Source organism: Mus musculus, chromosome 4, assembly GCF_000001635.26.
Source record: "Mus musculus strain C57BL/6J chromosome 4, GRCm38.p6 C57BL/6J".
Lineage (NCBI taxonomy): Eukaryota > Metazoa > Chordata > Mammalia > Rodentia > Muridae > Mus > Mus musculus.
The window spans coordinates 41235163-41260415 of NC_000070.6; the positions used below are offsets into that span (position 1 = coordinate 41235163).

The window sequence follows — 25253 nt, forward strand, 5'->3', positions numbered from 1 at the left end:
GAGATCTAATGTCCCCTTTGACACCCTCAGATAAGAATGCATGTGGTACACATATATACGTGTAGGCAAAACCCTCACATACATAAAGAAAATATTCTCTTAAATAATTTATTATTTTTACATTATATGCAATGTTTTTCCTACATGCATGTGTGTGTTAGGGTGTCAAATCCCCTGTAACTGGAGTTACAGACAGTTTTGTGCTGCCATGTGAGTGCTGGGAATTGAACCCAGGTCCTCTGGAAGAGTAGTCAGTGCTCTTAACCACAAAGCCATCTCTCCAGCCTCCTAGAAAATACTTTTTTTTCACTAAGAATAAAGGAAAAGTCACAGTATTCTTTGATAGAAACATACCTGCTTAACTTTAGCTTCAAAATCTGAATCATTCTTATCAAAGATCACTTGAGCAAGCCGCATCTGCTCAGCTGTTGCCTAGGAAGCAAAAAAAGTGGTAGATTTTTAGCAACTACAATATTAACAGATGCTGGAATGTCAGTCAAAGACAACTGTCAACCACTAAGCATGACACAGACAGAAATACTGATTAATCAGGTGTGGTAGCATACGTTCATCCCAGCACCGGAGAGGCCAAGGACAGGAGGCTCAAGGTCACACTTGACTACATGAGAATAGGAAGACACCCAGGGCTTTGTTGCGTTCTTATCTCAGGGAGGGAGGGAGGAAGTATTTAATTGGGGACTCAAGACTATATATAACCTGCTCGCATAAGAAAGCTACCATCCGGGCTGGTGAGATGGCTCAGTGGGTAAGAGCACAAGACTGCTTTTCCAAAGGTCCAGAGTTCAAATCCCAGCAACCACATGGTGGCTCACAACCATCTGTAACAAGATCTGATGCCCTCTTCTGGAGTGTCTGAAGACAGCTACAGTGTACTTACATATAATAATAAATAAAAATCTTTAAAAAAAAAAAAAGAAAGAAAGCTACCATCCAACTAAACAGCCGAAGGGACTCGTTCCCTCCCAACGACCCGAGGGTCATGCTGCTTGCTTGGATTGCCTTCCACTGAGAAAGTAGGGAAGAAAGCAAAGCAAGATGCCAACTGTGGCAATACATGTGCCTGCACTCCCAGTACTCAGGAGCATCTACACACCAAGTCACAGTGCTGCACATAAGACACTACAAACCACACCCAACTGGCTCTGATTGGTTCTGAAGGGAAAGAACTGCATGCATTTAGCTGAAGAGAGTAATTCTGAAGTTAATTCTCTTACAATCGTACAAATGTATAAGTCGGGGGGTGGGGAGGGGGTGGAGATTTCAGTCAATTCCACAGAAAATACGATTCTTTATTCTAAATCCTGTTTTTAGAAAACAGACTCCTCAATGTTTAAGGTTTCTCTCTATGTAACACAGCAGTTAAATATTAGTAGCACTGCAGTATCAGAACTACAAAAGCTCACTTGGGATTTGTGGTAGTTTGATGTTTTGCTGGTTTTGTTTAGTTTTTATGGTAATAGAAATTGAATCGAGAGCCTCCCACATGCTAGGCAAGCACTTACCAGTGATAAATATTTATTTCTTTTCCTCCCCAATCTGTTTTACATTTTTGTTGTTGTGAGACAAAGTCTCTCTAGATGCTCAGGCTGGTAGCATATGCCTTGCTTTTCTATAAGCACTCCAGAGGCCGAAGCAGGGGGAGCTCTGTGAACTACATGTCAGGTCTACAGAAGGAAATCTGGGACAGACAGAGCTATTTGATAGAGATTTCTTATCTCAAAAATAGATAAGATTGCCTAGGTTGGCTTTGAACTCATTGTATAATCCAGACAGTCCTTGAAGTCCTAATTACAGCCCCTGAGTACTGGGGATTATAAAACTGTACCACAAAGCCTGACTGGATTTTCTTTTATTTTCTTTCTTGAGATAAGAGTCTTACTAGATAGCCCAGGCTAGGCTCAAACTCTTTCTCCAGTCTCAATCTACAAAGTCCTGAGATTAGAGGCATATGCGCCAATATTTCTGGCTCCCATACAGTATCTTAATTTTGAAAATATACCAGGATTAGGTCAACAAATGAATAGGTAAAATATATAAACTTCCTGCCATATCTCAGTACAAGTTTCTAACAAAATTAAGATTACTTCAAAAGTATTTCTTCAGTTACTGTTCTTTCTTAAAAAGCCATTTTGTTTACTCAGGTTGACAGTCTATTTGCACGTGTGGACAGTATGAACAGGGCCAGGAGTTAGTCTCTCCTCAGCCTTGGGGCTCATGTTTCCTTGGCTAGATGGAAGCCAGAAAACCCAATAAAGCCTTTGTCTCTGCCCCGTCTGAGCTGGGTTCATCAGCATGGGTGGCACCCCAGGCTGCCACATGGGTGCTGGGATCCAGACTCCAGTCCTCAGATTGCACAGCTAACACTCTTAGTTGCTGAGCCATCTCTCCAGGCCCAGGATACTATTTAGAGGGAGAATTTTTTGTTGCTATTATTTGGGTCGCTGTTGATTTTAGGACAAAGTCTTATTACCTGTCTGGCTGGGAAGTCACTCTTTAACCTAGACTGGCCTCAAATTCGTGGTAATTCTCACTTTTAGAATGACAGGACTGTAGGTATGAAGTACCATGCCAAACTATATTCTTTTATAATTAAATATATATTTATTGTTTTTTATTTAAGGGAAGGGCATACTATAGTACATATTTTTGAGATCATTCTCCTCCTGCCATGTGAGTCTTGGGAATTGAATTCAGGTCAGTCTTGATCACAGGCATCATTACATGCTGAGCCACTCCACTAGCCCTACACTCCCATTCTTTGTTTTGTTTTGTGAGACAGATTTCACTGTGAATGCCTGAATGGCCTGGAACTCACCATGCAGACTCTGCTGGCCTCGGAGCTCACACAGATCCACAGGCCTCTATTTCCTCAGCAGTGGGATTAAAGGTGTGCACCACCATGCTTGACTAAATTAGGATGCTGAACTCAAGTCTGCAAAACTCTAAATAACTGATCGAGTATGGCATGTACCTGAAGCAAGATGATCAGAACTCAGGAGCCGGTCTCAATCAACACAGCAAAGCTTTTCTTCAAAGCTTTTCTCACTTTTGTTTTGGTAAGAAAGAATGTATAGGTTAAGCTAGGCTGTAGCTCACTACATACAGAAGATGATCTTAAACTTCTGCCTTCCACGTGCTTAGACTACAGGTTTGTGCCATCACTCCCAGTTTATGTGAAACTAGGAATTGAACCAGGGTCTTGTGCACGCTGCCCAAACACTATACCAACTGAACCACAGCCTAGCTCCATTCAACTTTTATTATAAATTTTACTCATTTCAAGGAACTTGAAGATACAAGGGGGTACTGGCAGTTTCTGAATCATAAAACACCTTTTACAAGGCCTTTCTATTTCATGTAGGTGGGTGATTGTATTATACAAATTCCAGCAGCTGTGGCCTATTTTGCCCAATCTAAATGCCGAGCCTGTCATCCCAATCTTTTCATGCTATTACCTCAGCTTAACTGCCAAACACTACTTACTGCATTAAACCCAGAAAGATGTCTGTATAGAAATTCAGCACCCACACTTCTTGACAGTGTCAATGCAATCTTTCCCAGTATACTCAAAAACCATAAATATACTTTCATTATTCCTACTGCACACCAGATAACCATTCCCTGGACCCACCATCACCTGAGAAGTACCATTATTATAGACAAAAGCCCAACAGCATGATCAATGAACAAGGAGATAGGAACAACCAAAGAAAACAATAACCTGACGGAATGATCACATTATATTTGGAGTCTGGATGAGAGCCATTTCTGAATGATAGCAAACCATGGATGCTCCTGGAGCTAGAAGCACACCAGGATAGTTTGTCCTATATTAATACAGTGCCTCCTACTGTCTTTCATAGCATCTAAACATTGCCTATTACTTTTGATTGAACATGTCTGGAGGAAGGGTAGAAGATAGGAGCTCTCTATTCCTACGCACTGCTGTGATGGCTCATTGTCAATATGTATTTTCATTTTACCTTTACATGTTATTTTTAAAAGTACAGTGTCTGTCTGTCTGTCTGTCTGTCTGTCTGTGTGTGTGTCTATCAGTGCATGATAGTGGCAGGGATTAATAATGGCAGATCTTGCAGAAAACCCGGGATCGGTTCCCGACACCCACATAACAACTAACAACCACCTATAAATAACTCCAGTTTCAAAAGACCCAAAACCCTTTTCTGGTCTCTGCAGGTAATAGGCACACATGGTGCACACACATTAATGCAGGCAAAACATCTATACATATAAAATAGAGATACATTTTAGAACCAACATAAAAAGATGAGCATAACAAAAGTTTATAATCCTACCACTGACTTAGAAGGCAGAGGTAGGCAGATCTTTATAAGAACAGCTTGATCTACAAAGTGAGTTCCACACTAGTCAGGGCTACACAGTGAGACCCTGTCTCTACCAAGGCGTATGGGCTGGCATAATATGGCTCAGCAGGTTAAATGAGCCTGGTGATGTAGTTCAATCCTCAGAACACATATAAAGGTGAAAAGAGGGGACAACTCTACAAAATTGCCCTCCAAGCAGCATATGCAACCATGACATGCTTGTCTTCATGTGTGTGTGTGTGTGTGTGTGTGTGTGTGTGTGTGTGTGTGTGTGTGCCTGAGCTTACATTTTGTGCCTTCATGCACTGATAGACACAGACACACACACACAGACACACACACACACTTTACTTTTAAAAATAACATGTATCTGCCATCACAGCAGTGCTCATCACTCAAGAGTCAGGGAGGGAGGATCATGAGGCAGAAGCCAATCAAGCTACAAAGGCCCTGTCTCAAACTAAACAAAACCAGAAAGAAGAAAAAAATATTTATGTTTATACCTTAAGAAATTAAAGAGAGAACAGCAAACTAATACATCTAAGCAAATAGAAAAGAAGGAACAGAAGACAGAGGAACTAAAATAAATGAAGATTAGAAAGAGGGATGTCAACAAATTAGAACATAACTCCCAGCTGGGTGTGGTCACTTACACTCAATCCCAGCACTGCTGAGACAGAGAAGATGGATCTGATCAAATTCAAATCCATCCCAGGTTATGTACTGAGTTCCAAATCACCTGTGTTAAAGATTAAAATGCTATATTAAAAGGGGGGGAAGGGGGTGAAGGGAGCCTGGTCGACTGAGAGACTTCCAGGACAGCCATAGCTATACAGAGAAACCCCCATCTCAAAAAGAGGAGGAGGAAAAAGAAAAGAAAACGGGGAAAACGTGAGTCTTTAAGTTTCGGGGGGGGGGGGTCACTTTGCTTTGGTTTTTGGTGGTCCTCGAGACAGAACCCAGGGCTTTAGCAAGGTAGGTGGTCACTCTTCTTTTGAGCTAGCTTCTTTGCTACCTGTTCAAGAGTTGACTCATAGTTGAGGAGATGTCAATAAATACCCAGCTACAAAGACACAAGATTCAAGAGTAGTAATATTAGGAGTAAGAGAGAAGGGGCACAGTTACTGGAGAGACTGCAAAGCTTAATACATCCCTAACATCCCGTTACTGAAGGGGAGGGAGGGAGAAAGTGAGTTCAGAGACATCCTAGCACAAAGTAAGACCTTGCCTCAAACAAACGACAAAAATGAAAATTCGGGGTTTATGAAAGGAAACCTAGAACAAGTAAGTATGTGTCACCAAATTAGCCTAGATAAAATACAATACTGAAAAAGACACAAACTAGGGCCAAGGAGGGGGCTCGGCTAGTAAAAGCTCTAACCATACAACCGTGACACCTGACACCTTAGAGATATATGTAAGTTGTCAGGATGCAGGAGCATGTATCTATAACCTCAGCATGTCTACCAAAAGATGTGACTAGAGAATTGTTCCAGAAGATCAAAGACCAGCCAGCCTGCAATATGCTGACAGCAGGAACAAAAGAAACCCTACCTCAGCAAGGGAATAGACACCCAAACGTTGTCCTTTGACCTACAAACCACACTGTAGCTTGTAACTGTTCACACTTTAATCATAAAAAAAGCCACAAAGATGAATAGAAGAGGAATGGGGTCATCAACTACTATAAAGGGAGACTCGTAATAGATTAAGTAACTAAACTAGTCATCAAAACTTCCCAGAAAAGTGGAGCTTGGTGGTTTAGATCTGTAGCACTCATGAGGCTAAGGCAGGAGGATCTCATGTGTTTAAGGGCAACCTGGGCCACAGTGTGTCCCAGGCAAGCCTGATTTAACCCTAATTACACTTACAGCCTGATTTAAGACCCCATCTAGATAGATTTTTTTGGTTTTGGGGGTTTGTTTTTTCTTTTTTTTTTTTTTTTTTTTGGTTTTTCAAGACAGGGTTTCTCTGTGTAGCCCTGGCTGTCATGGAGCTCACTTTGTAGATCAGGCTGGCCTCAAACTCAGAAATCTGCCTGCCTCTGCCTCCCAAATGCTGGGATCAAAGGCATGCGCCACCACGCTGGGCCAGATAGATAGATAGATAGATAGATAGATAGATAGATAGATAGATAGATAGATAGATGGATGGATGGATGGATGGATGGATGGATGGATGGATGGACAGACGAACGGACGGATGGACAGACGGACTTACGGACGGACTTACGGACGGACAGAGGGAGGGAGGGAGGGAGGGAGGGAGGGAGAAGTTATTTCAACAACAAATTCTTCACAAACTCTCAAAACCAACATGGGACACTTTTCAACTCTATGCAAACCAGATTGTAGTAATACAAAAAAAACACATAAAAAAAGGATACTTTATCAATAAAAACAGCAACAAAACCCTATAAGCATCCTCATAGTCACAGAATGTACTTGACAAATTCAACTTTTTTTTTAAAGAAAGAAAAGGTCTCTCTAGATAGTCGTGGCTGCCCTGGAACACACTCTGTAGACCAGTCTGTCCTTGAACTCAGAGATCTGCCTGCCTCTGCCTCCTAAGTGCTGGGATATACCACCACAGCCTGGTCTATAAAATCCAACCTTTTTTTATTATAAAGACTATTCAACAATTTCAGCATGGAGGAGAAAACCCTTATCCTGATAAAAGGAACTACAGAAATTGACAATTGTAATACATAATGATGAAAGACACTAAAACATTTTCCCTAAGATCAAAATAAGCTGATGATACAAGCCTTTAACTCCACAGGTGCAGGTGGATCTGAGTTTGAGCCTAGTCTTATCTAAGGCGTGAGTTCCTGGACAGGCAGAGCTAGAGAGATCCTGTCAAAAGAGAAGAGGGTGGGGCAGTGGTGGCTCACGCCTTTAATCCCAGCACTCGGGAGGCAGAGGCAGGCAGATTTCTGAGTTCAAGGCCAGCCTGGTCTACAAAGTGAGTCCCAGGACAGCCAGGGCTACACAGAGAAACCCTGTCTCGAAAAACAAACAAACAAACAAACAAAAAATTACAAAATCAAAACAGATTTCACTGCTAGACAGGACCCTGAAACTCAACTCTACGCTACTGTGTCCAACCCAACTGACACAACCTTGAACTATTCGTTTTTTGGGTACAGTAGAAAATACATTAATCATGCCCCCCACACAGGAATTTTAACATGTAATAATGTTTTAGCAACAGGAACCTGGATTAGTACAGAGCCTTGATAAGAAAGCAAGGGAAAGGCAGTTGTGTTTTTCTTTCACTCATTAGTTCATTGTGTGTGCACAAGTGTGTCTGTCTAAGTGTCAGAATCCCACAGCCCACAGGTACAAGTCAAGACAACTTGTGAGATTTGGGTCTCTTCTTCCACCACGCAGGTTAGGATAATCAAATTCAGATCCTTGGGCTTAACATCAAGCATCTCTACCTGCTAGGCCGTCTCAATGACCTCAACTACTTCTGGTACTGAATACTCAAGTGTCACATTTCTGAGGTGAATCTATGAGTGCAAAGACTCAGATCCAAGGAAGCACAATCCACATCAGTGACAGGCAAACTGACAAGTCTCTGGAGTTCAAAGGAAAACGCAGCAACAGAAATGAGAGCTGACCAGGTACAGGGCTGGGGAGATGCCTCAATCAGTAAAGTGCAGTGTTCAAATCCCAGCGCTTGCACGTTTTTATTTAAGAACAAACTAAAACAGCTAGAGGCAGGAGTTTCATATATGCAAACATCCCTAAAACAGGCCAAGAGAAAAGAGTCAAGCAAGTATTAAATAGACATGAGCTAAAGGAGGTGAGCTCTTCATTGTCTCACAGTGAAGAAATAGAGAAAAGGAAACAATTTAAGTGTGTAAAATTAATAGTGATATTATTACACAAACATATCTGGACAGAGAGTTAATAGGACAGCCTGAGTTATATACTGACACACAGCATCACAAAAAATAAATACAAGACTGGTAATATAGTTTACTATCTCTCTATTTAACTCACAAGAAGCCCTGGGTTTGATCCCCAGCCCCATACAAAACCAGAAATGAGCATGGTGGTACATGCCCATAATCCCAGCAAAGAGAAGGTAGATGAAGTGCGACCAGGAACTCAAGGCCAGCCTCTGTTACACAGAGTTCAAGACTAGTCTACAGCTCATAAGATAAATATAGATAGCTTCAAATTAGACAGACAGACAAACAAGACAGATAATAAATAATTTTCTGGGGACTGGAGAGAAGACTCAGTGGTGAAGAACACTTGTTGCGGGCTGGAGAGACGGCTCAGTGGGTAAGAGAACTGGCTGCTCTTCCAGAGGTCCTGAGGTCAACTCCCAGCAACCACACGGTGACTCAACCATCTATAGTGAAATCATATGTCCTCTTCTGGTGTGTCTAAAGACACCTACAGTGTACTCATATACATAAAATAAATCTTGAAAGAAAAAAAAAAAAACAAAAACCACTTGTTGCTCTTGCAAAAAAGAAACCAGGTTCAGTCAGATCCCAAGCATCCACATGATACCTCATGACCGTCTCTAAGCCCAGGTCCGGAGGACTGGACACCCTCTTCTAGCCCCGGCAGCTATTAATTGTACATGGTACACTTACATACATGCAAGCAAAGCTTATATAAATAAATCTTAGGAAGAAAGAAAAGAGCACTTTGCTGTCCTTTCAGAGGACCAGAGTTCAGGTCTCAGCAACCACATCAGACAGCTCACAACCATCTGTAACTTGAGTTGTAATCAAAGGATTGGGCATCCACTAAGATTGTGTTCTTACACTCAACATGTGCATATCGACAGACACACAGACACACACACACACACACACACAGACACACACACAACCTTATTTGAAAATTATAAAAATAAATCTATTTTTTAATCTCAGAGAGTCCAAGAATGCAAATAATTAACAAAGCCAGGAGCTGTGTATTATCTTCCTGAATAGGGGTACGAAAAACTAAAGATGTCTGAGAAAACAAGAGCAACAAATGTCAGCTCTATAAAGAATGTTATTTTGTTTTGCAATGCTAGGATTGATTGAACCAAAGGCTACTCAAATACCCAGCCACTGAGCTACGCCTCCAAGCCTGAGGCAGCAACATTTAAGCTTAAAAATTCTTTGATAAATGTCCACTGCCTGTATTTACACACAAGTTATAAGGACATTTTATTCCTTGACCCTATAAAAATATCATATAAAATATTAATCTTAAAATGCATCTGCAGGGGCTGGTGAGATGGCTCAGTAGGTAAGAGCACCCGACTGCTCTTCTGAAGGTCCAGAGTTCAAATCCCAGCAACCGCATGGTGGCTCACAACCATCCATAATGAGATCTGACTCCATCTTCTGGAGTGTCTGAAGACAGCTACACTTACATATAATAAATAAATAAATAAATCAAAAAAATGCATCTGCATAAACGAGCATGGTCGAAGATTTTCAGCGGATTCCTTACCAGTGCCTCAAGCAAGCTAAGCACCATCTCAGTGCCTAGGTGTCATTTTCATGTTGATAGTGTCATTCCTATATTTCTAGTGATAAAGGCACTATTCCTTGACTTACTCATGGAAATGTCAACTACTGATCTGTTCAGACTTAGCCTTTTAAGTTTAAGAATTATGACTTTGACAAACACTCTTTACATATCTCTGTGAATCATATTTTAATTCTGAACAGAGTACAAACTAGTCAACTTCTGGACGCACAGCTGATAGACTTAGCAACTGTAACAAGCACATTATTACAACAGCGATGCTATGTTTCAATAAGTCTCAGTCAAAACGCTAACTTGTTACCTTTATAAAATACTCTACCAACCTTATAAAACACTACTTTATTCAATACACAATTCAATTATTCAATTCAATAAACAAAGCAGCAAACATAAGAGTATAATAGGGAAGTTACCAGGCTGAGCTCAAGAAGTGTCAAGAGGTCTGTACAGCTTAGGGAAAAAAGAGGAAAAAGCAGGGTCAACTAATAATTCCAACTTTAACAACTTCAGCGCACCCTCCCCAACAGTTTGTAATTCCAGTTCCAGGGACTCCAGTGCCCTCTTCTGGCCACCAAGGGCACCAGGCATAATAAATACACACACAGGTAAAGCAATCACATACATATATAATTTTTTATTTCTAAGAAAACTACCCTGGAAGATTCCCCAGTGAGCCCCCCACCCCGCTTTCTTTTTAATAGACTTGTTTTTCAGAAAATCTTTGGATAAGTTATTGAAGTAAGGCTATCTTTTTGATTTTGGATTAGGCTTTTGTTTTGTCTGGGGGCAGAGGTCAAGACAAGGTCTTTGTAACCCAGGCAGCCAGAAACTCATTATTAGACTCAATAGGAGACTACCTTGGAACTCACAGCAATCTTCCTACATCAGCTATCATATTCAGTTGGCCTACTTTTTTATTATTTTAAATGTTTTAAAAATCACAGTTATCTATTCTTTGTGTATGTGTATATGTGTGTGTGCGTGCGCGCGTGTGTGTGTGTGTGTGTGTGTGTATATATATATATACATATATATATATATATATATACACACACACATACATATATATACATACATATATATGCATATACACATATGTATGTATATGTATATACATATATGTATGTATATGTATATACATACATATATGTATGTTAGAAGACAGACTGCTCTCTACATCTACCATGTGGGCACTAGAAACCCTGCTAAGGTCATTAGGCTGGGCAGCAATTGCCTTTATCCACTGAGTGCCTATTTTATTTTTTAAAGCATCCTTATAGACAGGCATGGTGATTCATGCCCGTAATAGAGCACTCAGTGGGCAAAGGCAGAAAGATGTTAGTAAGAGCATCTTCTCTAAACAGTTTATACTGTCTCAAAACAAAACAGTAAAATAAAAAGTTATGTAGGTATATTATTGTTTGCATATCTTCTTAAACAGAAGCCATGGGTTTTCTATATGTTTGATGTAATTTTATTTTCTTTTTTGTTTGTTTGTTTGTTTGTTGAGATAGGGTTTCTGTCTATGTAGCCCCTTAAGTCCTGGTGTAGTAATCCGGCTGCTTCTGTCTCCTATGTGCTGGAATTAAAGGCATGCACCACCACACCTGCCACCTTGGGTTAATTAATTAATTAGTTAATTAATTAATGTATTTGTTGTGCTATGTGGACATGTACATCCCCTACAGCACTTGGGTGGAAGGCAGAGAATAATCTGTAGGAGTGGATGCCTTCCTCCATCACATCATGTGAGACACAGGAGCAACCTCAGGTTGTCAGGCTTGGTAGCAAGGGCCTTTACAGCAGAGCCTGTCACCAACCTTGGCTTCTAATCTGTAATCCTCTGCCTTATCCGGCCTCACACTGGGATTACAGGCATAGAATCCTATAACCACCTCAAATTTTAAAAAGCTATTTTATAGTTTATGTGGAATATACAATAAAAATTACCACTTCTTGATAGCAATCTACAAATTATACTCCACTTTATATTTTAAAATTAACTTAGACCCTATTATTTCATGTGATAATTTGATACATTAAAAACAAACTACCGTCTAGTTCAATAGCAGAACATTTGCCCAACATATGTAAGATTCTGTGTGTGATTCCAAGCACTGAAAATAACAGATCATACCTACTTATATAAAGACTATGTAATTAATTCTAATCATAAAGCACACCAACCCAGATTAGAAGGCAATGTAGAATGTAATTACCCTATGTTCTTCAAATATGTCAACGACAAGAAACCAAAGCACAAGCACATCCTACTGACACAGATGTGAAATTCCAGCTACTCAGGAGGCAAAGGTAGGAAGAAAAAAAAAAGCAAAAGGAGAGGCAGTGGAGACTTAGGGACAGCCTGCCTGCCTGCACTTGACATCATGGGACTGGTGTGAGGGAAAGGAAGAGGATGAGACACACTGACTGAGGAGATCTGCTGATACCTAAACAATGCTTGGTTGAAAGAACAGACATTACGGGGAGGGGGGGGGGGCTCCAAAACTGCATCCTACCTAATTAGTAAGACATAGACCCAAACCCACACTCAGGTTTACACAAATTCAAAACAGCTCTCTTAGTATTCTACCAAATAAAGGCTTCATTTTTCTTACTTTAAGGTAACTCCAGGAAACATTTTTTATACTTATAGTCTCTCTCTCTCTGGGTTCTCATATAGCCCAGGCTAGCTTCAAACACACTACAGCCAAAGATAATACTGAATTTCTGATCCTCCTGCCACCACTTCCTGAAGTGCTAGGATTACAGTCTTGTTCCACCATGCCCAGTTTTAATGGTACTGAAGACTGAAGCTGGGCAAGTACTTTACCGTAATTAGGTTATACCCCCAGTATGTGCGCACATACATGCTTGTGTGCATGTATTGTGCTAGGGCTTGAGACTAGAACTTCATGTACATTAGTCAAATGTTTTACTGCCAAGCAAGCAATGCCCTTAGCCCAACATAAAATTTTCCCTAGTAGTATTTTTTAAAAGATTCTCAAAATAATTCTATAAAAAGATGTATAAGATATTATGAATTAATTATCAGTCAGGGCATAGTGCCTTTAGCCCCAACGTTCAGAAGGTGGGGATAGGTGAATTTCTGTGAGTTTAAAGCCTGGTCTATATAGCAAGCTCCAGGACAGCCAGGGCTACCTAATAGAGAATCTACCTCAAAAACAAACAAAAAAGAAACTTGATTATCTCAGCTCTATGTGAAGCCATGACAGGATAGCAGCTTAAGTCCAAATGCTTTAGGCCATCTTAGAGTAACATAGTAAATTTTTTATAAGTTTTTAAAAGCCCCCCCTTTTTAATATTATTGTTGTAAACATATGTATGAATGCAGGCTTGTGAATGGTGTGGCATGCATGTGGAAGTAAAACAGCTTTTAGGAACTGACTCTCTTACTTTCCAACATGTGAGTTCCTGGGCTCAAACTCAGGGCTCAAGGTTTGTATGGTGAGTCAACCAAGCAATCACAGCAGCTGACAACACCCCATTTCTTTTCAGTTATAAAGGTATGTATGTGCATGATAGTGCACATGTAGGGTTCAGAGGGTCCACCCTCCACATGGGTTCCAAAGGCTTGTAGGGCAGGGACTTTACCCACTAGGCTACCTTGTAGGCCCAATTTAAAAATAAAAGGAAAGAGAGCAATAGAGATGGCTTGGTGGTTAAGAGCACTGACTGCTCCTCCAGAGGACCTAGGTTTGATTCCCAAAACACATACAGTGGTTCACAACTGTCTGTTAACTGTGCATGTGTTACACAGGGCAAGATATGCATACACATAAAATAAATAAGATGTAGAAAAGAAAAAAGGAAAAGCAAGACATAAGATGGTACAAAGCAAGCACTGGAGGGTTAAAGGCAGATCTTCAATTAGACAGCCTGGGTGACACAGAAAGCTGAACCAGCTCAACTACGAAACCTGCCTCAAAAAACAAAAAGTGAGTTGGAGCTGGCTCAGCAGTTAAGAGCACTGGATGCTTTTCCAGAAGAGCTGGGTTCAATTTCTAGCACCCACACAGTGGCTCACAACCATTCAGGACTTCAATTCCAGGAGATCTGACAGACAGAAGGAGAGCCTCTTCTGGCCTTCCCAGGCATGCACACACACATTGTGCAGACATATACTCAGGTAAAATGTCCAAGCATATAACCTAAAGATGTTTTTAAAAAGCAAAGCAAGAGTTCAAGGCCAGCCTGGTCTACAAAGTGACCTCCAGGACAGTCAGGGCTATACAGAGAAATCCTGTCTCTAAAAAAGAAAAAAGAAAAAGAAAAAAAAAGAAAAGAAAAAAGCAAAGCAAATAAAAACACCAAAAAAAAAAAAAAAAAAAAAGAAGAAGCCTAAGATCAAGAACTCCTCCCCACAGTTCAGTCGGCAGCTTTTTCCTTTGGACAAGCTAAGCCATCCCCTAGAGGGTTCACAAAAAGCTATCAGTGAGAAGCTTTTAGTGTACTCTCAATCCCAGGGAGGCTAGGGCAAGAAAATCCAAGTTTGAGCCCACCACTGGTTACATAGAAAGTTCTGGAACAGTCTGGGCTACAGAGAAAAACCCTGTCTCAAACCCTAAAAGGAAACAATAAAAATAAAACCCTTTTAAAAGGAAAAGAATTAATTCCCTGCTCCAACCTGCAATCTGATTGACAATAAGCCCAAATCTGCTTGCAAAGCATACAGGGGTACCATTTGAACCACTAACATAAATGAACACTTGCATTCATTGGCCCACCTTCAAAAGCTCATACTCTTTGTTTTTGTTTAATTTCTTTCTAAAGACTAACATTATTATCATTATTGTTATTACACTATTACTAGGATTTGTGATTATTACTAACTTATGCTTCTTCCTTAATACAAGGCAATTCCTTAAAGAAGCGTAAAGAACAGCCTAGGCCCACAGTTCAACAACAGGGTCTCTCTGTTGGTTTGAACAGGTATGGCTCCCATAGACTTATGTGTTTGAATGGTTAGCCCATATGGAGTGGCATTATTAGGAGGTATAGCCTTTTTGGAGTAGGTATGGTCTTGTTAGAGGAAATGTGTCACTGTGGGGGTGCTCTGAAATCTCCTGTTGATCAAGATGCAGAACTCTCAGCTCCTTCTCCAGCACCATGTCTGCCTGGACACTGCCATGCTTCCCTCCATGATGAGAATGACTGTAAGCCAGCTCCAATTAAATGTTTTCTTTATAAGAGTTGCCTTGGAAATGGTGTCTCTTCACAGCAATAAAAACCTAAGACAGTCTCCTATGTTGTTCTGTTCTGGCTGGCCTCAAACTCAGAAATCTGCCTGCCTCTCTGCTTGTGCCACAACTCTTGGCATAGCAGTTCTTCTTGATCAGCTGTGAAGACCACATGTAAGAGTAAAAAGACTTAGGGTAAACACTCAAACAGCAGCTATTTATCTGCTAACAGCAGCAAGATACAAAACTAATTTTAGATCCAATTTAACACAGAAATTATATTAAAAAATCTACTCTGTACCAAAACCTAACAGAATACTTCAGTATGAGTTACACAAAGTTCCAGAAAAAGACAAGGGATATAGCTCATTGGTAAAACCAACCCCAATATCATTAATACAATAAATTATCAAAGTCAGCTGAAGTAGTCCACTTCTGGAACTCCAGCATCCAAGAAACTTAATCAGAGGAATAAGGAATTCAAGACCTGGTTGGCAGACCTAAGTAAGACCCAGTCTCAAATCACAAAACCAACAATAAAAATGTATCAAGCCAGGGATCTGAAATTGAAATGATTCATTATCCACTAAGATTCTGCTTCTGAGGGCCAGCAATATGGTTCAATAAGTAAGGGCCCTCACTGCCAACTCCAGAGCTCCAACCCTGAACTCACATGGTAGAAGCTCTTTCTAACTGATGTCTAACCTCAAAAACCACAGTGATTTATGTTCATGCGTGTACACACATAAACAGATAATAAATATACAGTTAATAAATATAAAAATTTTTTTAAAAACCATATATATAAAGGGGGAAAAAGATACTGTTTCTGTTAAGAAACCTGTCACCTGAGGAGTCAATGTTGTACAAAATTAACTTTGTACCAGACCCTGTGCTCCATGCTCTACTCAACCGTCTCATTTAGAAGAATAACAGGCTAGGGGTACAGGTCAGTAGTAGAGTGCTCGTCTAGAACAGGGAGGCTCTGGGTTCACTTCCTAGTATTACATGCCAGACAATGACAAGCAGGAGAGGGAAAGGAAAGGAGTAGGGAAGGAAAGGAGAAGGAAGGAAGAAAATTGCTGTAGAATTGCTATAGGAGATGGTGACAACTGGAATTCGGAACTACACAATGATTCTCCTGGAACAACATTCAGTTTTACCATGATCACCTCATTCCTACACTTATTAGTCACTCTATAAAGACAAGGTTAAATCCTGAGTCTCCTAGGAAGGGGAGTATATGAAAGTGTAGTTCCGTCTAAGGGAGTCAGGCTTTTCGGGAGCTTACCTGCACCACTTGTTTCTGTGACTGGGCTGCGTGTGCTGTTGGCATCTGTGGTTTTTCCCGAGCACCTCGGCAACGATCATTGCTCACAGAAGTCATCATATACAGAATATACAAAATGTATGTACAAAATACAAAATCTGCAAGAAAGAAGGCATTGTGAGCAAAACTTCCAAATCATGGTTAAAAAAAAAAAAAAATCAAACATCTAATTCGGGGAGTGGGGAGACACAAAATAGAACATAAAAATGCTTCAAAGTGAGTTCCAGGACAGCCAGGGCTATACAGAGAAGCCCTGTCTCGAAAAACAAAACAAAACAACAACAAAAAAGATATAAAAATGCTTCAGAATGTTTTCTCAAAAAGAGCTAAGTATGGCAGCACATGCCTTTAGCTGCAAAACCCGGGAGGAAAAGGCAGGCAAAACTGAATTGAGGCCAAATTGGTCTACATAACAAGTTCTGGACTAGCCAGGACTACATAGAGAGATGTGGTCTCAATGAAAAAAAAATAAACAAACAAATAAATAAATAACCGCCTCCTGCCCAAAATAAACAAAAACCCTAGCCCAGTAGCATTCTAAATTATACTTGTATCATTTTGGGGGGTGGGAAAGGATTGAGCACAGGACAGGGCCTCATAAATACTAGATGTATACTATACAACATAGCTGGCTACATCACCTACTTTTGAATCTTAAGTTAACTTTGCTCTTGCAATCAGAAATGTTATGGCTGGGGCTGATGGCTCAGTTGGTAAAGGCACAATTCCCAGGACTCCTATAGCAGGAAAGAACCAACTCCTGTATTCATTCACTTTGACACTCAATGCCCACAAATACACACACACACACTGGCACATGCTTGCCGTGTCAGTACTTGAGACACTGGACAAAATGATTAAGAAGAGTTCCAGGGGCACAGAGCTGGCTTAACAGTTAGGAACATTTGCTGTGCAATTGTGAGGACAGGATTTTATTATCCTAGCCTACCTTTAACCCAGATCCGACTGAAGAAGCCTTAAACCCAGCGCATCTTAAAACCACCCCTAGGTGCTCTCTGGGTTTGGGCTTCGGTTACAGCAACATGGCTAAATACACCAAGTTGGTTGGGACTGTCAAGAAACATGGGATCTGCTATGGTGCCTCCCTCCAGAAAATGGTGAAGAAAATTGAAATTAGCCATCATGCCAAGTACATTTGGTCCTTCTGTGGCACTGTGGTTCCTGCATGAAAACAATGGCAAGCCTGGACCTGCAACAACACTTCTACCATCTTGCCTGCCATCAGAAGACTCAGGGAACTGAAAGATCAGAGAAGTGTTACAGTCTGAGACTTAGCGAGCAATAAATGTGCAAATTGGCACTAAAAAAAGAAAACAAACAAACCAACCAACAAAAAACAAAAAAAGAGGCAGGCGGATTTCTGAGTTTGAGGCCAGCCTGGTCTACAGAGTGAGTTCCAGGACAGCCAGGGCTGCACAGAGAAACCCTGTCTCGAAAAACCAAAAGCCACCCCTAGTTCTATTTAAAGCACGGTGATTAACCCATGCCTATATTTCTGGCAAAGTTCAAGGTTATCCTCAGCTACATAGAATTTGAGGGAAGCCTGGGCTACATGAGACTCTACCTCAAATAAATTAAATGCAAATTTCTGGATAATTTTAATCTTTTGCATAACCACCCCTAAGCATAAAGAGGAATAATCCAAATAGGTCATATCACAATGACAAGTTACATTTCTACCCAAGTTCATCTACTGAAATATCCAACAGGATGCCAGCACCCAGGATTATTTTCCTAGCAGCTTCTCCCTGCGCCCCATCTCCCATGTTCCTCTGTTCTCTTGTCTTTGCTATGAAATTGTACTATGCTGTCCAAGCTGACCTCAAAACCAACTGGTTTGCTTTAGCCCCCTGTTACCACAGGCCTTCCTTTTATGGACTGCTCCCCTTTGGACTTTTCAGAATCTACATTCTCATATTTTACTTTACCTATTCTGTTTTTTGACTTGTCTTTGTACTCTTAAGTGTTCGTAAGACCAGCCGGCTGGTGATGTAGCTCAGTTGGTAGAGTGCCTGTATAGCATATACCCTGGGTTCAATCCTCATCTCCCGGTAGAACTGGATATTGGTGGCATATCCCTGTAATTCTAAGAGGATCAGAAGTTCAAGGTCACCCTCAGCTAGATTGGGAAGTACCAGGCCAGACTAAATGAAACCCAACCTCAGAAAAATAAATGAGAAGCTAGAGAGGCAGCTCAGAGGTTAAGAGCGCTTGTTCTTCCAGAGGACAATATCCAGAGTGCTGCTTACCAGGATGGAATGTTCAAAGGCTAAAAGAAAAGCTATCCCTCTCATTTTAGTTTACATGTTTCAGGCTAGAGACACAGCACTGCACCTAATGTTCCAAATTAGATCTGATTGTCGTAAGTTACAAGACACAGATGTGAAGCTTTGACTGAGAAGAGCTTCCTTAGGCTCATTAATTTGAACACTTGGGCCCTAGTTAATGGAACTCTGGAAATGATTAAGAAGTGAACTCTAATGGGTGCATGCCTTTAGTCCTTGCACTCTGGAGGCAAAAGTAGGTGGATCACTGAGTGAGTTCCAGGACAACCAAGGCTACACAGAGAAACCCTGTATTAAAACACTCCTCTCAAAAAAGAAGTAGCCTTGTTGGAGGAGGTGTGTCACTGGGGGTGGGCTTAGAAGCCCAGTCTCTCTCTTCCTGAAACTTGGGATCAAATGTGAGCTCTCAGCTAGTTCGCCAGAAAAGATTTTCCTTACAGAGACGTCCTGCATTAACTGGATATTCTTAAGGCTAAAGGCCCCAGGGAATAGAATTGAACTGCTTTTTTTTGTTTTGTTTTGTTTTGTTTTTCTGAGACAGAGTTTCTCTGTATAGCCCTGGCTGTCCTGGAACTCACTCTGTAGACCAGGCTGGCCTCGAACTCAGAAATCTGCCTGCCTCTGCCTCCCAAGGGCTGGGATTGAAGGCGTGCGTCACCACTGGCCGGCACTGCACTGCTTTTTACATTATAGCAGCAAATAACTAACTAGAACATCTCACAAGCCCCAAAGGCTAGTTTAAACATTTATCTTATTTCAAACTGCCTCTCAGTTGTATGAATCACACTCTGTATCCTATTTTGAGGTTAACAACTTTCACACTCTGAACTTTTTCATTACTCAGAATAAGTTTTGTTTTTACCATAATTATATTACTTTTAGAGCACCCTCTGAGTTTTTGAATTTTTATTTTACTTATGATTTTTGTGTGTTCACACCCAACACATATGTCACAGTCAATATGTGGAGGTCAGAGGAAAACATCTGAGAATCAGCTCTTTTCCTTGTACAGAGGATCTGGGAACTGAACGCAGCCTTTGGCCTTGTACAGCAAGTACTTTATGCTGTTAGTGCGTTTTTATCATGGAGGGGAGTACGCCACTGACAATCCCACCAGCCTGTTCTCTGAATTTAAAGCTATTAGTAGGAATAAGACAAATGATTGTTTTTGAAACCACAAAGCATTGTAAAAATATAAAAAATATTTCTATAGCTTAAGCGAAGCAATTCATTTTGGCAGTACAGGGAATTGAACCTAAGGCCTCATACATACAAAATAAGCACTCTACTTCTAACCTATAGCTCTAGCCCTCTACTTATTTTCATAATCCACTTCATCACCAACATTTGTATTTTCTGTTATAGCTAGGTTTTTTTGAGACAAAGTGACACCATGTAGCCCAGGCTAGGCGAACTTAAGATTTTTCTACTTCAGCCTTCTAAGTACTATGTAGCACCATGCTTAACTTTCTTTACATCTATATCGTTTAAAATTAAGCTTCAGCTGGGCAGTGGTGGCGCACACCTTTAATCCCAGCACCTGGGAGGCAGAGGCAGGCAGATTTCTGAGTTTGAGGCCAGTCTGGTCTACAGAGTGAGTTCCAGGACAGCCAGGGCTACACAGAGAAACCCGTCTCAAAAAACCAAAAAAATAATAAAAAATAAAAAAAATAAGCTTCAAGGACTGGTGAGGTGGCCCAGCAAGTGATAGCACTTGTCAACAAGCCTGAAGTTCTGAGTTCAGTCACCAGGATCCATATAGTGTAAAAGATCCCTATAGTATAAAACCAACTTCAAATCTCTGCTCTGCACATAAATGCCATGGTACATGCACTCGAGCACACACATCCACTTGAGCACAGCGACACCCACACACACACGCCCACATACACATCACTCATACCGTTCACCCTTTCCCCCCTCATTCACTAAGAAGGGAGGCAGAGAGGGAGGAAAGGAGCGGAGAGACTTCCCAAAGTAATCACCAAGAACCCTTAAAGTCTTTTACCACTTCTAACTGAAAGTGAAGGGCATGGAGACCAGATTCTGAGGAAATGCCGTCAACTAGCACACCAAAGCAATCTTGGGGGAAATTCCACCTTCCTTTGGAAACAGAATCTCGTGTAGTAAATAGATCTGCGCCTGCGGCTCGCACCCAGCTGCTAGACCATAGGAACTGCATTTACACTTGTTTTCCATCAGCTCTACTCCTCCGGAACAGGTTCCAAGAGAATTCTTAGAATAGAAACAGACAAGAGCAGAGACTTCTAAAAATAACCTGTCAGAAACTCTGCCATATCGGGTTCTTGAGCTACAGAAAGCATGCAGTTACCCCTCTCTATCAAGTGAAATTTCAAAACATAAATGAAAAGCAAAATAGAAAAAAAAAAATCAAACAAAAACCCAATCAAATTTCTAATATTCATAATAAGCTATAAGATATGGTTCAGTGGTAGATTTTAACCTAGAATTGCTGATAAAAACAAAAATGGGAACTTTCTCCCACTACCTAAGGTACAAACGGTCTGTATTTGTGATAGGACAGTGCCATTGGCACATGGCTGGCAGTCAGATCTGCCTGAGACAATGAGCTCTTTCCTCCACCTGGTTTTAGAGGTCAAACTCAGGACGTCAAGTTTTGACACAAGTGATTTCCCACTAGAGAAAGTTTAAACTGTTACTGTGTTCCTTTGCATGGGACAACTACTTCCAAGGGACCCCAGGTGAAGCTTTCCTTGCCTAGGATTTAAGAGGCCCTGGGTTCAATCCCCGCTTGGCATGGTGGGAAGAAGAAGATAAGATATCTCAGTTTAGAATGAGCTAAAAGTCTCAAAAGCCACCTACATCTCTCAAATTCATACAAACAAACTTCATCATGGAGACACCAAATTTTAGGCAAAAATAGCTTAAAGCCGTTATATATATCCTATAACAATGGTTCTGAACCAGTGAGTTGCAACCCAGCATCAACTTCTGGCCTCTGTAAGCTCACAAATAAGGGAGAATGCCTATAGAGACATTTTGGGTAAGGATGATCCTAGGCACACATTCATCCCTACAATTCTAAAAGAAGTAATGTTGACAGCAGTAAACATACACTGTCTTACTATGGGACAGATACTACTTTAAGATCACAGATACTCTGGTACTTGCTATGCAGAGGATACCCTCACAGAATGACTGTCCTCCAGTCTCAGCCTCTGAAGTACCAAGAGTGCAGACATGTATGTGCCTGACCTTTAAGAGCTTTAGAGGATTAAAACAAACTTTCCAGCACTCACAAGTACATATTGCTTCCATTTTACAGAGTCACCGTTTGTTAAGTGACAACAAAAAGGATTCAAATCCATCTGGTCCCTAGTCCGTGTTCTTAAGCACTACACCATATTCAAACGTTCAATTATAAAAATACAATAGTCTCCATCTTGGCTTCTCTCTACGAGGCAATTACTGTTGACATCATCTGAATGCCTTATCCCTAACCAAAAGTATCTAGTCTGGGCCAGAAACCCACTAAGCTCCACAGCCTTTCTTTTTCTTTCTTTTTTTTTTTTTTTAACATTTATTTATTATTATATCTAATTACACTATAGCTGTCTTCAGACACTCCAGAAGAGAGCATCAGATCTCATTACAGATGGTTGTGAGCCACCATGTGGTGGCTGGGAACTGAACTCAGAACCTCTGGAAGAGGAGTCAGTGCTCTTAACCTCTGAGCTATCTCTCCAGCCCTCCACAGCCTTTCAAATACCCAGCAAGGACTCCCTACATTTTTGTACTCTGTGACTAGCTGTGTTTTATTACTTTCATTTAATTTTCAATCTGCATTCTTGCTTTTTCTATCAGAATCCACTCTTCTCAATCTTTTTTAGTAAAGACTCTCTACTGGTTTATAAAGTCTACAACAGACAGCAAGAAGAAACCACCACTGCCAATCTGGAGAGAACAAGGCAAGAGGGGTGCCAAACACTCAGTTATGAGGCTCAACTGCTAGTGCTGGAATGCCAGGAGCTGAGCAAGCTGATACTTTTATTCTCCACAGCTGCAGAGGGCAGGGTCAGGCCCCCAGCAGCTGGTGGACAAGGATGGCCTCCCTACACCCACACAGTATTATCAGTTGGGCGGTGCTGAGTGCCCATGGAAAAGGAATGGTACTGGGCAACTCTTGAACATTTGAAGATATCAGATTTTCCTTGGTACAGCCCACATTCTCTTCAGCTACCAAAGGGCAGAGCAGGAGAAGCATGGCATGCCTGTGGCTTCTTCCATACATACGTCCCACTCCTACGCAGCGTTCTCAGCTCTGAACCTCAGGTTTTTGGGTTTTTTTTTTTTTTTTTTTTTTGGTTTTTTGAGACAGGGTTTCTCTGTGTAGCCCTGGCTGTCCTGAAACTCACTCCTCGAACTCAGAAATCCGCCTGCCTCTGCCTCCTGAGTGCTGGGATTAAAGGCGTGTGCTACCACGCCCGGCTTGAACCTCAGTTTTTAATTATTATTATTTTATTGCTCCAGTCTTTCATGGTGCTAGGGATCAAATCCAGGACATCAGATATGCTAGGCAACCATTCTATACCACTGAGCCACATAGCCCAGCCTTTAAACCCTCTCTAACCTAGCAGCTATCAAGAATTCTTCAAGATTCTATTGGAGAATCCCCCTTGAAAGGCTGCTCATTATTCATAACTAATCTATACCATTTTTTCTCACAGACCTGTCTCAAACAAAAAAGTCCACATTACACACAGCATGCATCAAGTGTAATATAGTGTTCCTCCTGCATGCATGAAGGACACTGAAGCCTGGGTTCAAGTCCAGCATGCACACACCCAATCCCAAAATTACCTTGTGCTTTATATTCATTCAGACAAGCACTTCTCAAATAATATCCAGATGATACTGTCATTAGGAATATATTATACTATGCTGGGCACAGCAGCCTGCGCTTAAATTCACATCCTCCCTTGGGAAAATGAAATAGGATAATTGCCAAGAAAACGATGGCAAATCCCACCATTTTGATCGCAGCATTTGGGGAGAGGGGGGGGTCTGCAGTTTGAAGCCAGTCTGGTCTACAAAGCATGTTCCAGAACAGTTGTTATACAGAGAAACTCTTAAAAAACAAACAAATAGAATATGAAGTCTCTCTGAGCTACACATTAAGTTTGAGGCCAGCCTCTACTTCAGACCCTATCTTCAAGAAGTAAGCAAACTAGGCACAGCGATTCAGGTGTAGTGACTGTCTATAAACCCGTGCCTCTAAGTCTTGGGGCCTTGAGACAAAACGATCACAAGTGTGAAGACGGATTGTTATATGTAGGCCAATCACAGCTACAAAAGATCCATTCTCAGAACAAATAAACAGCTTAGTGACTACAAATCCAAGGCTCTTTGCATCACAGTGATGGCTACACATAAATAAAGGCCAAGTAGCATCACTGGAATGTTGGGGCTGGAGTGAGAGCTCAGGAGTTAAAAGAACTTACTATTCTTTCTTCTAGTGGACAAAGTTCAGTTCCCAGTACATAATAAAGACAGTTGACAACCACCTGTGACTCCTGCTCTAAGGGATCTGACATCTTATGACCTCTGCAGGCACCAACATACAAAGATACACCCCGTCACAAAAACAAAGAGCCAGCCAAAAAAAAAAATCTTAAAATATATAGCACATCACTTACCCTGTTAATCTGAGTAATCAGTATTATGAATATGAAAGCAAACTTCAAAGGAATCCTAGCATTCAAGAGACTTTGAAAGCAGGAAGATAAGAAGCTCCAGGCTCACCTAGGCTACACAGTTAGACCTATCTCAAAATGGCTCAACGACTAAAGGCACTTGCCACCAAGCCTTACAACCAAGTCTAGTCACTGGGACACACATAGTTCTCTCTGATTTCTACATGTACGCCACCGTGCATGCAAGCACTCACTCATAGAAGCACACACTCGTGAAAGCATACCCCCCCCCCATGCACTAAATTTTTCAATCCATCAAGCAATGCTTGTCTTATAATGTAGTCTTGGCTGGCTTGGAACTAGGCTAACCTTTTTTTTTTTTTTTTTTTTTTCCATTTTTTATTAGGTATTTAACTCATTTACATTTCCAATGCTATACCAAAAGTCCCCCATTAGGCTAACCTTTTTTAGTTCATAGAAATCCACCTGCCTCTACTTCCCAAGTACTGTGATTTAAAGGCCTGTACTATCATGCTGGGCCCAAAATTTTTGGTCTCATCCTTTTTCTATCGCCAAGCATGGTGATACATGCCACCTTCTATCCTAGCCTGAAGAGACAGAGGCAGGGGGCCTCCAAGAGTTTAAGGCCAGCCTGGTGTACATAAGTTCCAGGACAGCCAGGACCCTAGAACTCCATTTGAGACAAAGTCTCAAATGGACAGATGGATAGATGCAGTATTTTCCTTCCTTAACAATGGAATGTTACAAACACTAATTTTAAACAGGGCATGGTAGCACGTGCCTTTAATTCCAGCTCTTGGAAGGCAGAGGCAGGTGATGAGGCCAGCCTGGTTTACAGAG

The 25253-nt window shown here is 41.1% G+C and overlaps 1 protein-coding gene and 1 pseudogene across 8 annotated transcripts in view; one reads left to right on the plus strand and one right to left on the minus strand.

The window, feature by feature from the left end:
* Window positions 1-25253, minus strand: part of Ubap2 (ubiquitin-associated protein 2) — an 81704-nt gene that overhangs the window by 40850 nt on the left and 15601 nt on the right. For 5 of the 8 annotated variants that reach the window (XM_006538224.2, XM_006538226.4, XM_030253758.1 and 2 more), the window contains exons 2-3: window positions 16373-16509; window positions 355-432 (exon numbers count right to left, since the gene is read on the minus strand). In XM_006538224.2, coding sequence (XP_006538287.1) covers window positions 355-432; window positions 16373-16471 — 177 coding nt within the window. In that variant the 5' untranslated portion in view covers window positions 16472-16509. Of the gene's footprint in view, window positions 1-354; window positions 433-10293; window positions 10331-16372; window positions 16510-25253 lie in introns of all 8 variants that reach the window. The other 3 variants (XM_006538225.4, XM_006538223.4, XM_030253756.1) reach the window with 1 other exon arrangement.
* On the plus strand, window positions 17455-17700 carry Gm12401 (annotated as a pseudogene).